Here is a 13943-nt window from a genome sequence, read left to right as displayed (position 1 = left end):
TAAACAATTTCTTCCTTAATGGAGAAAAATAGTTTTTACCTAAATTGTTATCCACTAAGGAGAAATATAGCATAGTGCATCTTGCATTAACCTGTTAAGCCAAATCAAATGTTTCGATTTCATTAGTTCTCATCAGAGCCTAAAATTCTCATACCTATTCAATGAACGACGAAATTCAGAGAATTCATCTTCGTCCTTTCCTTGCCTCTTTCGTCGCTAAATGCATGAAAAAATAAAACAATAAAGGCGATGTCCCCTCCTCTCTCGATTCTACGAAAACGAGTAGCAGCAGCAGCAACTTTCGTTTTCCTATGACAATCCGAATTTCAATTTCGTTTTGATGCATGGTCAGTAATTTGCGATTCTCATTCATCAAATGAAATTAATGCAATGTGCATCAAATAATGCAACTAGAACATAGTTAAAATGAGAAATATGCACACCGATCAGGCTTCCGTCTTACAATACCATCATTAGCTCGCAAATCTACAGAATCGAGCATCGACAAATAAATATCATTGTTAGTGTATTTTCGTTTCCCCAGCAGTAAGGTCAATATCGAAGTTACCAATATCATTATGAGTCTCAAAGTGAAAATGAGCGTGCGGAGAGAATAATGAAAACGCTCTGTTACATGCTTGCTTTGTCCTAGCCCGTTGTCTCATTTTCGATTTCGCAAAGTGCTAGTGGTATGGAAAGAAGCTTCGTTCTTTCATCAGTTTCGCCTGATTTCGGCAAATGAAAAAAACATTTTCCGACTCTGGTTTTCATTAGCATAAAATGAGCTTTTTTCTTGCGGGACACACGCTTGACTAGAGGTTTGCTCAGGAACACAATTTGTGTCGCCGTTTTTTGGAACTAGCGTTAACAAATCGGATTCTGATGAGACGACGCAAAGTAGCGTAACTATATCAAATCCATGGCCAAAATTATTTCACATGTTTTTAAGCTTTTTATACGATAACAAGTGATGGAAAACGGTTTTTCATGGTTTCAGACAATTTATTACCAAAATATGAAAATATTAAACAATTCAATGGAAACGTGTTTTAGAGTAATCCATCAGTTTGAGGAAACCTCGCAATGAGATTTAGTCTGTTTCAACTGTTTTCATAAATTAAAACATTTTGTTTCAAGTTCATATGTTTATTTTGCTAAGTAGATAATTATGCTTGGGTGTAGCGAAACATCTTTCAATGTGCAACTCCTGGTAATCCTAAAGGAATGGTTAGTGCGATACTTGCTTTTGCTAGAGGCCGTATATACTACTGTGCACTCCACAAGTATCATGGGAGGAGGATATTTGTTAGTAAGTATAGAAGTTGGATTCTACTTTTTCTTTACCGACGCCAGAGAGGTGACTTCACTTCTGGACTAGATATCGATCCATCCACTAATGGACCGGGGACCAACGGCGTTACTTCCCCTCCGATGGAAGACATGACCACAGATTTTTTCACCTCAGAAAAATCTCAATGCCCTTGGCTGGAATTGAACCCAAGCCAACTGGAATGAGTGGCGGTCACGCTTACCACTCAACCACTGACACCGTCTCAAATTATTCTTTTCATATAAGATCTTTTAAATAGCCCCAATACTGATTGTTTTAATTGTATTCTCTTAAATTTGAGCAAAAACACGACATTTCCAAACAACTGTAAAATACGAATGGGATTAATTGGGAATGTTTTCTTCGTGGAACAGTGAGAGGACACTTCAAATAATCTTCTCCTTTTAACAGATTTACCCGACATTGCCCGACAAGGTACTTTTTTTACTAACGAATATGTGGAAAATTGAAAAAAGTGAGCACTTTTATAAAACCTACCCAAAAATGACAAAGAAAAGCTAAAATCGACCCCAATTGATTGGAGTTGCTGAAGTTTGCTATGAAAAGCACGATTTTGATTTATATATTGACTTTGGGTAATCAGTTTTTGAGCAATCTGAAAAATTTAGGAATAATGGCTTTCAAGCTAATAATAGTTGTAAAAAAATCACTGATTTCAAATTATTACATACAAAAATTATAAAACGAAAACGCTTTTCTTTTTAAGCAAAACGTTAGAGTATGTTTCGAAGAACAATTTAAGCTGAATATATGGACAAATAAACAAAAACAATATTTTTTTTCTATTTTGGTCAGGATTTGAAGTTAGTTACACAGAAAATCAAAGTTACCTATTTTTTGGGTTAAATTTGCTCACTGCGAAGTTTATACATGGGCAACCCAAAATTAGGTAGAAATTTGAACATGGCGATTACCCATAATTTGAGTTGGTCGCTGTGAACTTCGTGTTGGGTAGGAATTGAATAATGACGTCTACTCAAATTCAAGTTCATCGCCTCGTACTTATATTTTGGGTAGCCCATTTCAAACAAAGTAGTAGGTCATGTTTTTGACAGCCATTGTTATTGTTGTGAATAAAATTGCATGAAGTGGCTCTGGAAAAGAATAGTAATTATAATGCATAATGCAATAATTTCAATTAAAATTAATGGTTAATTCATTTCAGCCTAGAAACTTAGGATAAAGCAATTAGCGCTGGATCCAAAACATGAGTCGGTGAGTACTGAAACGTTGTTTATTTTTTGATTGTGGGTTCATGTTGAGTTGCTCATATCATTTAAATAGCGGCTACCGCATCATTCCGAAACCCGATCGGACCTCGAAAGACACACTGAACTCATGATGGGACGTTGATGGTTCATATTTTTTGGAAATGACTGAAATGCATATCGCTAGAGTTAAAATAGAATATAACTACTAGAGGGCAATGGCAGCGACTTGCGGTGATTAAATATTTTCTCGCTCTTACATATGATGGGCCCATTAGATTGACATTTGTTGCCCCTGACACACGCAGGTTAAAGTAATGAGTAACAATAGCAGCTACAAAGTGATACAGTTTGGTAATTATATACCAAATGTTCTAGGCTGCAACAATTCTACTCTATTGTTTCGAGTCTATTGATCAAAAGCAGGCAAAAACCTCAAGCGGTGTGAATTTAGTAAACGGGGTAATTCTAAAAGATGCGACGAAATGTTGAATGATAAAAGGTCGAATATAGCAAATGATTGAAAATAACAAAGGTTCCAATGTTACTAAAGGTTTAATGAAACAAAAGTTTAAAATTTAAACAAAAAGAATAATGTATTCTCACCGTTATGACGCGTCACCTCACCTAGTTTGGTGAGGTGAGAGCGAAAAAGCGATCAGCGCAGTCACTTAGCTGACTATAATCACCCAAGGTGACAGAAGTCACCTGGCAGAGCGATTCCAATAATCATTTTGAGTGACGACGGTCACCGTAAGATGGAAAAAAGTGACTAAATTCTCACCTAAAAAATGTAGGTGATTAGAACCAAAAAGTGTTGCGTTTACTTTCAGATTTTTTTTTGAATTTTCGGGTAACATTTCCTTTTGGATAAAGGCAATTACGAAATTTCTGAATGACGTCAATTGATGATAGGCGTTTTTTTTGAAATTCAAGATGGCGACTTCTGGTTACAACAAAACACATAAAACCACCGTTAATATAAGTGTCATTTGAAAGGTAGTGTTTAGTAGAAGGCAAAAAATGATGATTGGAGTCATTTAAAAATCCAAGATGGTGGATTTCGATTATCACAAAACACTGAAAACCACCCTCAGCATGGGTGTCATTTGAAAGGTAGTAATTAGTAGATGGCAAAAATTGATAATTGGCGCCATTTTGAGTTCCATGATGTCGGCTTCCGGTTACTACAAAACATTGAAAACCATTATCAATATGGGTGTCAATTAAAAGGTAGTGTTTAGTAGAAGGCAAAAATTAATGATTGGCGCCATTCCGAAATCCAAGATGGCGGCTTCCGAATTAGTAGAAGGCGAAAATTGACGATTGGAGCCATTTGAAATCCAAGATGGCGGCTTCCGGTTACCACAAAACATCAAAAACCATTATCAATATGGTTGTCATTTGAAAGGTATTGATTAGTAGAAGCCAAAAATCGACGATTGGCGCCATTCTGAAATCTAAGACGATTGACTTGGTTTGTTTGATAGAGCCCATCAAACGAATTTTCATGCGAGAGGTGACAGAATTATTTTTCCTTGAAAACAGTAAGGTTAAGAAACACGAAATCTTTTTTCATAAAGATAGGAGCTTCCCTCGCAGCGCTAGAAGTTGCTCATTTTCTACCTTCTAATGGTCAATTTCTCTAGAATATTCGATTTGAAACAGATTTTGCTTAGTGACCGCACCCCACAACCCATAACTCTGGAATCGGAAATCGGATCGAGATGAAATTTAATAGCCATTTACTGGGATAAAACACCTTTCATTTGAGACCAAGTTTGGTCGAATCTACGGGAAACCAATGAGACTGTAATTCTGAATTTGGATACTTCCGCCGGGGCTTCCGGAACCGACGATGGTGGCCAATGTGACCAAAGAGATGGCTTTAGTGGCCTAGTACTACAAATCTAAGTAGATGTGGCAACATTTTGAAAAAGTTTTCACCATTATACATTCATTACAGAATTTTGAAAATCGACATTGTCTGCGTAATCGTATTCTTCACTCTGAAATTCCGGAACCGGAAGTCGGATCCATTATAAATTCAACAGCAGCCTATAGGAATGTTGTACCTTTCATTTGAGACTAAGTTTATGAAAATCGGTTCAGTCATCTCTGAGAAAAGTGAGTGAGATTGTGGTCACGGAAAACAGCGACCAGCTGCTGCATTTGCTCCACTACCCGTTTTTTTCTGAGAGATCAGAGATGTGTATTTTCGCTCTGCAGTTTGTTGCTTTTAGCTAAATAGTTGAAGAAATTTTTCTCCTCAAAATATTTGGTAAGTAAATAAGAACAGTTTTGCATGTAATATAAATTGTTATCGTGGGCGTGGAAACGACATTTATTCACTATTACTTGTGGATACACTGGAAGATAAATTAATGGCGTTTTCGTTTTTGACTCTGCACTACACCAGTGCACAGTGGTCCAGATCGCTAATTTAGGAGGAATTTTTACTTTCTGACAAACCTGTATAATTTAGCCGTATCATGTCTTAGGATGAATTTGTGTACTTTAGAAGATGCTTCTTTTTATTGGAATAGTTATTAGGGTGGTTCTAATTTATCTAAAATACGAAAATAAACTTTTTACTGATGAAAGATAGAGCTCCACAGTCTTCCACAAAGTTGTAAAGTAACTTATTTTGAATAAATTTGTTGAACATATTAAAGCTCTATCTCTTTTAGCTTTTGTTATACAAGAAATTTAAAAAAAAAGATTAGGGTGTTCCTGAAAAAAAACGTTTTTTTAGTATAACTTTCGTATCTTTTACTTTTTGTTAACACAACCTTTGAACAGCTTATTGAAAACTTCAAGCCGAGTATTTTTCTCCAAGATACCGAAGGTCTAACTTTTTTCTTTAAAAAGTTATGGACACTTTTCGTTAAAAAAATAGCCTATTTCAAGGCTCAATATCGCTGATGCGGGCACCTAAAATTGAATTCTGTTTCCACCACATGAAAGACCATACTTATTAGTATATTTGAGCAAAAATTGGCGAATACGATATTTTTTTAAAATTTGCAATTTAGATTTAAAGTTTGTAGTTTTGCAGGTTCAACGCATTAAAGCATTTACACACATATCGTTGTATTATGAAAAAAGCCACTTTCAAATATCATTCTCTCATCGCAGCAAGCTTTGCATAAGTGAAACGACTGTCAAAAAAGGTTTCTGATTTTATTCGTTTTAAATAAAACTAGTAAATATGGATATTAGTCGAAGAGAGTTGGCGAATTTGCTTATTGCTGGTAAAAAGACAGATGAACTGCTTAAGTTCATTACAAGTAGTAATCCAAATGTAAAATTGAGACTTGTTAATGTTCGAAAGAAATTTTATATTTTGTTAAAACAACCTTTGAACAGCTTTTAGAAAACTTCAATCCACGTTTTTTCATAACTCTGAAAGTCTAACTTTATACTTTCAAAAGTTATGGAAACTTTTCGCTCATAAATAGCCCTTTTTCAAATGTCATTATCTCTGATTGGGGCAAATAAAAGTAAGTTCGGATTGAACCATAGAAAAGAACATACTTTTAAGTATATTTGAGCAAAAATTGGAAAATATTATTTTTTTTAAGCATGTAATTTTAAATTTACTAACCAAAGTTTTAAATTTTATCGCATAGCGACATAAAAGAAATTGCCTAAAGCCTTTGTATTTCCTTTTCTGTTTTGCTTACATATCAACAATACAGAATGTGTTCATTAAAAATAATTTGGCTATGACAACAATTTATGATTTATATAAGGAGAATTTATTCAATGCCAATTAATTCAAAAGTAGATGCATTGCATTTTCAGGTATATCCAGCGGTGCTCGTTGAATTCGACGTTTACATTTAAGAGAAATTATAGGATCTGATGAAACAAGAAGTCTCTTGAAAACGTCATCAAGATTGACGAGTCGATCGAATTTGCGTGCGTGGAATTCTCGGAATCTGCGAATACTTTTATTCCTGGTTTCTTGAACTTCTTCACTGCACATACCTACTGGCAGCATGTTATGTTGAATAATGCTTCCTCCATGGACCAGGAGTTTATGCACGGTTGGTGAGAGAGCGTACCAACCATACAGGCGTACATAAAGCAATCGTTCTCCATTTTCATCTTCGTCAACGCACATTTGCTTGTATCTATGTTCAAGTGGAAAAGAGACTGTCAGTCAAAGTTTAGAAGAAAAATAATGTTGCCTACCGGGAATGGTTGCTGCTTCCATCGCAGCCCCACTTAAAGATAACAAACGTATTATCCTCAGGATGCAGTGGTAGAACTCTAATATTCAGAAACGAGATGAGTCGTTCCACGGTATGGTTAACAAGAGCTTGAAGGGGAACATACGCACAAGAAGGCTGAACAGAAATTCCTGAAAAAAATTGTTGATTCAGGGACGAATCTTTGAGAATAGTACATACCGATCGGATAGCATAGTTTCTTTTCTTCTACTATTTTATTATACGCGGGATAAATGTCCAAACCCTTCTGCATAACTGAGCTGCGTATGTTTTGGTACTGCGCCTTAGAAAAATCATTTTCACAAATAAATCTAAGTGCCTCCTCCGCAGTAAACGCTTCTGCAATCGGGACAGCCATAGATCCTAAATTCTCTACGGTAGATCTGACGGGACTTTTCGACAATCGTTCGATTTGTCTGCCAACTAAACGGAAACCAGTAGAATTAGCGTTGACGGCTGACGCTAAACCAAGTTCTTCCGTGGAATACTTATCGCGCAACTTTCCTAATCTTTTTATTTTGGCTCTGCGACATATTTCCGAAAATGGTTTCCTCTTTCGGCCTTTACCTTTACCTTCGACTTCGAATCTTAGCTTTCCTTCAAGCCACACAAAATTTTCCAGCTCAAACCGAATTTGCGTGCGCTTACTCCGAATCCACAACCTTCTAAATTCCAACATGAAGATTTTTATTTTCTTCCGAGTCTCAAGTCTCAATTTTACATTTGGATTACTACTTGTAATGAACTTAAGCAGTTCATCTGTCTTTTTACCAGCAATAAGCAAATTCGCCAACTCTCTTCGACTAATATCCATATTTACTAGTTTTATTTAAAACGAATAAAATCAGAAACCTTTTTACATTTCTTATAAAAGAAATGTATAGAATTCGCTCAAACTTTCAAGATTTTTTCCGAGGCCCGGAGGGCCGAGTCTTATATACCAATCGACTCAGCTCGACGATTTGGGACAATGTCTGTGTGTGTGTGTGTGTGTGTCTGTGTGTGTGTATGTAACGGACAAATTCTCATTCGTGTTTCTCAGCAATGGCTGAACCGATCTTATCCAAACCAATTTTAAATGAAAGAACTAAAAAACAGTATGAACGCTATTAATTTGTTTTTGATTCAGATGTTTAGTTTCTAAGATATGAATGTTTGAATGCGTAAAAATGGCGTTTTTTGCAGTTTTTTTGAATTATCTGCCGAAATTGACAATATAGATTAACAATTTATATATTTTTAGACAGCTTTAACGAATACCTTTCGAACAAGCTATAGATTGTTGAAATCGGACTATTATCAATAGAGATATTTAACATTAAATGCGGACGAAAGATTTTTATCATTTCCCATTGCCAGAAATATGACCAAAAACATGTAATCTATTATTAACGCCAAAACGGCTTATTCTAGGTCAATAGTATCTTCGGAGAATTTAATGGAGGCAATATGCCCTTTCTTTTGGTATTGTGCTTTTGCTGATTAATCCCCCTATGAGTGAGATATTTTCTCAAATTTTCTTGGGAGTGAGTATATCGAAATGATGCCTTCAGCAAATGTGTAGCTCTTACTTTTGCGAATAACTTTACTGAAGACTTCAAATATCTATTTTGAATACTTTAAAAGTTATGGCTTGTTGTTTGTGGATTACTCTTTGTCGCCTCTTTATTGTTCAATATAGTAATAATCCATTGAAATAAGCCAAACATTATTTCAATAAAACGAATTTTGTAATTCATTTTTCTATCTACAACCGCTAGAAATAATCACCGAACACTTCCAAGTTGTCTGGAAGGAACTTGATAACTTATCAGTGCAAAAATGTTCATTTGTACGTACCTTCTGACTGCAATTTTTCTAAGTTATAACCATCGGATCGATCTGAAAAATATCGGAAAATGAAAAGCGAAATAAATAACTACAAGCAACGGCGTAGCCACGAGAAGGTTTTGGGGTTTACCATCATACAACACCCCCCCCCCCCTCCACCACACCCAACAAAAAAATTGGATTGAAGTTGAAAATCTATTAATTCTGACTGATTTAATTCAATATTACAATAACAATTATCTGATCCGTAGATTGATAACCTGTTGTCCAATTGCATCAATATCAAATTCCTGCCTGAAAACATTCCAATAGAAAATTCCAGAGTTCTGTAAACAATCATAATCCTCAGATTTATTTTCAAATTGAGCTCGTTTTTGTAGAGATGTAATGTAATAAGGGTCTTTATTTAATAGGAAGTGAAGTTAAAATTGATTTAATGAAACATAGAACTGCTCACCAAAAAAAATGCATAACTTTCAACATTTGCTAAAAATGTTTTTGCCTTTCTCATTCACTCTAAAATTCGTCAATCTAATCCCGACCTGGAGGGCCGAGTGTCATATGCCAATTGACTGAGTTCGTCGAGATCGGAAAATGCCTGTGTGTGTATGTATGTGTGTATGTGGAAAAAAATGTGACCTCTGTTTCTCAGAGATGGCTGGACCGATTTGCACAAAGTTAGTCTCAAATGAAAGGTACAACCTTCCCATCGGCTGCAATTGAATTTTTTATTGATTGGACTTCCGGTTCCGGGGTTACGAGTTGAAGAGTGCAATCACGCAGCAAATTCCCATATAAACTGAAATGAAAAAATTTCAAAATCAAATTTGTATTTTTGATGCCAAATGAATTTAAAATGCATGAAACATTGAGATGTTTGACAAAAATTGACTTTTTTAGACTTTGGTACATTCTTGCCTTTCTCATATAGAAAGGTTATGCAATCACTCTAAAAATCTTCAATTATACCGGCCCGAGGGGGGTATGCAGTGAGGGGTTGCTACTTTAAAATTAAAACTAGTTTCAAATTTCTTAACAAGTTGAAAATTTTCGGCAAGACCTGGACCTCCCGGATCTTTCTCCATGATCCGCCGCTGGTTTCAAGCGATGTTTCAATATCACATAGTATCTCAAGATCGTGGCTGTCGATCGATTGTATGTATGTGCAAATCGTACTGAACATGTAATATTCATTTCCACCATTGTATTGAACATAACCAGCCATGGAATCGTAGTCTGGACAAATGAGACAAGCACAATTGCACCACTAGGTGGATTAAGACAGGTTTTTTTGGGAATGCGTCGAGTTGAGACGAAAACGTAATATGATTAATAACGAGGATAACACTTTCCGAATATAGAGAGAAATTTATGAAAAATGACGATTTCCATTCGACTCTAGCAGGTTCTGATCAATTTTGATGAGCATTTGATTTTTGTTGTATGACCAATTATATGTATAGATCAAATGTTTAAAAACAGTAATTTAAGGTCAAGATAGCATCATTTTGAAACCGCCAGTTTCGGAGGTTTAGTATCTTCAATGAGTTTTATAAACTTTAAACAGCGCATCATTTGATAAAATAATTTTGACGGTATATCGTCCAAGAAGTATTTATGGTGAATTTTCTCAGGTTAATATTCATGACTACAATAAAGTCTCAACAAATTCGCTAAAGACACGTACCTTGTTACTATTTTCTGGAAAATAATTCTGCATAATTTTAAAACTTTAAAATTTATGGTTTCGGAATTATGCCGTTTGGACAGTAAGATCGATTTTCACCAAACCCCCACCAAACCGAATTTCTGGCTACGCCGCTGACTTCAAGTAAGTAGAAACAAAGTCGTTCTACACTCGAAAGAAACTTCTTCGAATGCTGAATATCTATTATAATACATTGACACCCCAATTTTATCAGCCAAATATGAATTGCCAAATATGATTTTTTTATTGCATCGAACTACAACAATTTTTAGGTAGCTGTCAAGGGGTTATTTTATAGACTTCTTCCAAAATTTGGCGAACCTATTCCAATTCGTATACCAATTAATTGGTATACTTAAGGGTTTATATGTTGCAGATAGAGAAAATACTGAAGTTTTCAGCTTTTTTCCTACACAATATTACGAAAGCTTATTAAACAATTTTTCCTAATATGTTTGTGAAAATTATAAACTATTTGAAATATTTTAATAGTGTAATTTTTTATTTAACCGTGATTTTTTAATAAATAGTGACCATCGCTTAACAACGTAGTCTATTTTTCATGGCTTGCGGTGAGCACGATCTCTCGAATTGCTGAACTGAAAATTATGGAATAGAAATTAATTTTTAGTATTCTTTACAGATTTAACTCGCCGCGCAGATAGCTCTGAATTAGACCCGCTGGTGCCATAAGACGATTTTGCTAGATTTTCAGAGCACTGTGCACCCAGTGCATTAACGCAAGTGACGGAAGGTTATCGAAAAGTTTCGTGAAAATGAAAATTTCAGTAATGATGATGATTTTCCCAAACGGTTCGTTTTCGAGAGGTTTTTATTTGTTCTTTGGCATTAGGATTAGCGATAATAATTCAAATCAAGGATACTACTGGCAAGTCACCTTTAGAAAAAGTCGATGTCGAAGTAAAATTTGGAACTATGCACGCATGCACTTCAGAGATAGCGTGATATCAGGAGCTGCGGTTTCATTTCAACGCTTTTTTGTGAAAAGGGCGATACTCCCAAATGTAAACATAAGGCTTTTTTCATACATGCGAATGATTAATAAATAACCTTTTTAGGAAAATTCTGTTTTCCCACCACAATTTAGATATTTTATTAACAGAGCATTAACAATAATTCGATGGTATGTCTATTTTATGGGCCATTTTTTCGCTTTCCTATTGATTTGGTTTGAGATTTCTAGCACTGATGTTGTCCTATGCTGATTTGAGCGATTCTCTGAGTCCTGCCACTATCCCATGTAGTATGTGTTATCAAAAACATCGCGAAGCATCAAGTTCTAAATGTTCTCAAACGATATAATATCCGAAGAGAGTGATAAGAGTTATAAGAAATGTCTCATCACACTGCTAGGTGGATTAAAAGCGTTTTTGACAGTCGTTTCACTTATGCAAAGCTTGCTGCGATGAGAGAATGATATTTGAAAGTGGCTTTTTTCATAATACAACGATATGTGTGTAAATGCTTTAATGCGTTGAACCTGCAAAACTACAAACTTTAAATCTAAATTGCAAATTTTAAAAAAATATCGTATTCGCCAATTTTTGCTCAAATATACTAATAAGTATGGTCTTTCATGTGGTGGAAACAGAATTCAATTTTAGGTTCCCGCATCAGCGATATTGAGCCTTGAAATAGACTATTTTTTAACGAAAAGTGTCCATAACTTTTTAAAGAAAAAAGTTAGACCTTCGGTGTCTTGGAGAAAAATACTCGGCTTGAAGTTTTCAATAAGCTGTTCAAAGGTTGTGTTAACAAAAAGTAAAAGATACGAAAGTTATACTAAAAAAACGTTTTTTTCAGGAACACCCTAATCTTTTTTTTTTAAATTTCTTGTATAACAAAAACTAAAAGAGATAGAGCTTTAATATGTTCAACAAATTTATTCAAAATAAGTTACTTTACAACTTTGTGGAAGACTGTGGAGCTCTATCTTTCATCAGTAAAAAGTTTATTTTCGTATTTTAGATAAATTAGAACCACCCTAATAACTATTCCAATAAAAAGAAGCATCTTCTAAAGTACACAAATTCATCCAAAGACATGATACGGCTAAATTATACAGGTTTGTCAGAAAGTAAAAATTCCTCCTAAATTAGCGATCTGGACCACTGTGCAGTGTAGTCTGTGCTACACTCATTCAAACCTGAGGGGAATCAGTCTCTTTTTTTGCACTACACCGGTGTAGCACCAAGAAAAAAACGAATGCGCCATAAGACTAATTTAATTTCTACCACTTTTTATAGATTATTTCTGCTGCCTCTGCACTCCTTGCTGTCGTTCGATTCCGATCACGTGGCTTCGACGTGCTGCCTCGTGGATCGTCAATTCGTTGGTAGCGAGCCGCGTGGCTTGTTTCGATATTCCACCTGTTGCTATGGGCCTTGGTTGCGTTTAGATGACCTCGCATCTGCGTGGTGACTTCAGGTATGGTTAAGATGATCGGTCGTGGTATAACGTATATATAATAACATTTTTTGCAGGAAACTATTCAGTCATGTCAAACTGAGGCTTCCAATAGTCAACACCGGTGAAACAACGTCATATCGGTTATTGAATTCAGATACATCGAGCAATACGGAACATTTGAACAAGACTGTAGCTTACCCGAGTTCCGAGCCACTAAATTCCATTTGACTTTAGTCATACCGGCTGGAATATAATATAGAATTCTGGCCGTCTAAGAGACAAGTATTTTAATTGCGCATTCATTTTTTTGACATTAAAAATGTCTTACTCCACTATCTGGGGCTAGGTGTCATTCTAAAATCTAAACTATCTCCCATGTAACGAAACTATGTAAGGTTTGCACGCTTATAACTCCGATATTACTAGATGGATTTTAATCATTCATACACCAACCGATTCAGAAACACCTAACTTAAATATTGGTAATAATTTAATATCTCCCCAATAAAAGTAGACTTTTGGAAATTGGTAAAATTAAAAAGTTCACAAAAAACGGGAAAAATACCATTCGTGAGGCAGATTTCTCAGACACAGCCGTTAAAAGAGGGCAGCTTAGTTGCTCAATGAAACACGAAAAGTCATAAATAGAAGCAACGCATGTCCGTTTAAATCAGTTGTTCCTCTTATCCCACACGAGCAACGTCGTCTCCGGGCGATGCAATAAGCGCTATCGATTTTCGGTAACGTTGGCATTTGCACACACTCGCACCTAAGTGACTAAACCATATACGGTTAGTTTATAAATAGAGGTGACGCGTACCCGTTTGAATCAGTTTTTGTTCTTATGTCGAACGGGTAAGATCATGGCTGCAGCGTCTGGGCACTACAATAAGCGGTAGACGCTATGCATTTTCGGCAGCGGTGGCCGTGTGCGGATTTGTCGGGTACCAGCATGGTGTCACAGAATGATTTGCAAAGTGGGTGGGCGGGGTGGTTTGGATTTAATTCAATACGGTGTGTGCTGCTTAAGAGTGTTGCGTTTGAAAAAAATATATTTATTTTTATGCATGCGTGTGCGTTGTAACTTGTTAATCCATGTTTACGGCGCTTTGTAGCTGCGTAGGGTAAAGAGCCAATTGGTTTTCATGTTTCATATTTCGGTTATGTTTTTTATCAGT

General features: G+C 35.7%; 1 protein-coding gene across 6 annotated transcripts in view; it reads left to right on the top strand.

Annotated features, from left to right (window-relative positions):
* LOC131690236 (glutathione hydrolase 1 proenzyme-like) overlaps nucleotides 1–13943 on the top strand; it is a 679522-nt gene that overhangs the window by 623926 nt on the left and 41653 nt on the right. For 4 of the 6 annotated variants that reach the window (XM_058976080.1, XM_058975875.1, XM_058976161.1 and 1 more), the window contains one exon: nucleotides 4526–4660. The exons of 1 other annotated variant lie outside the window; for it this stretch is intronic. In XM_058976080.1, coding sequence (XP_058832063.1) covers nucleotides 4526–4645 — 120 coding nt within the window. In that variant the 3' untranslated portion in view covers nucleotides 4646–4660. Of the gene's footprint in view, nucleotides 1–4525; nucleotides 4661–12602; nucleotides 12784–12839; nucleotides 13663–13943 lie in introns of those variants that run through there. One more of the 6 variants, XR_009305552.1, reaches the window with a different exon arrangement.

The sequence above is a fragment of the Topomyia yanbarensis genome, chromosome 1, assembly GCF_030247195.1.
Source record: "Topomyia yanbarensis strain Yona2022 chromosome 1, ASM3024719v1, whole genome shotgun sequence".
In the NCBI taxonomy this organism is placed as follows: domain Eukaryota; kingdom Metazoa; phylum Arthropoda; class Insecta; order Diptera; family Culicidae; genus Topomyia; species Topomyia yanbarensis.
Note: the sequence above shows the minus strand (reverse complement) of the source record. Positions and strands in the feature narration are given on the sequence as shown.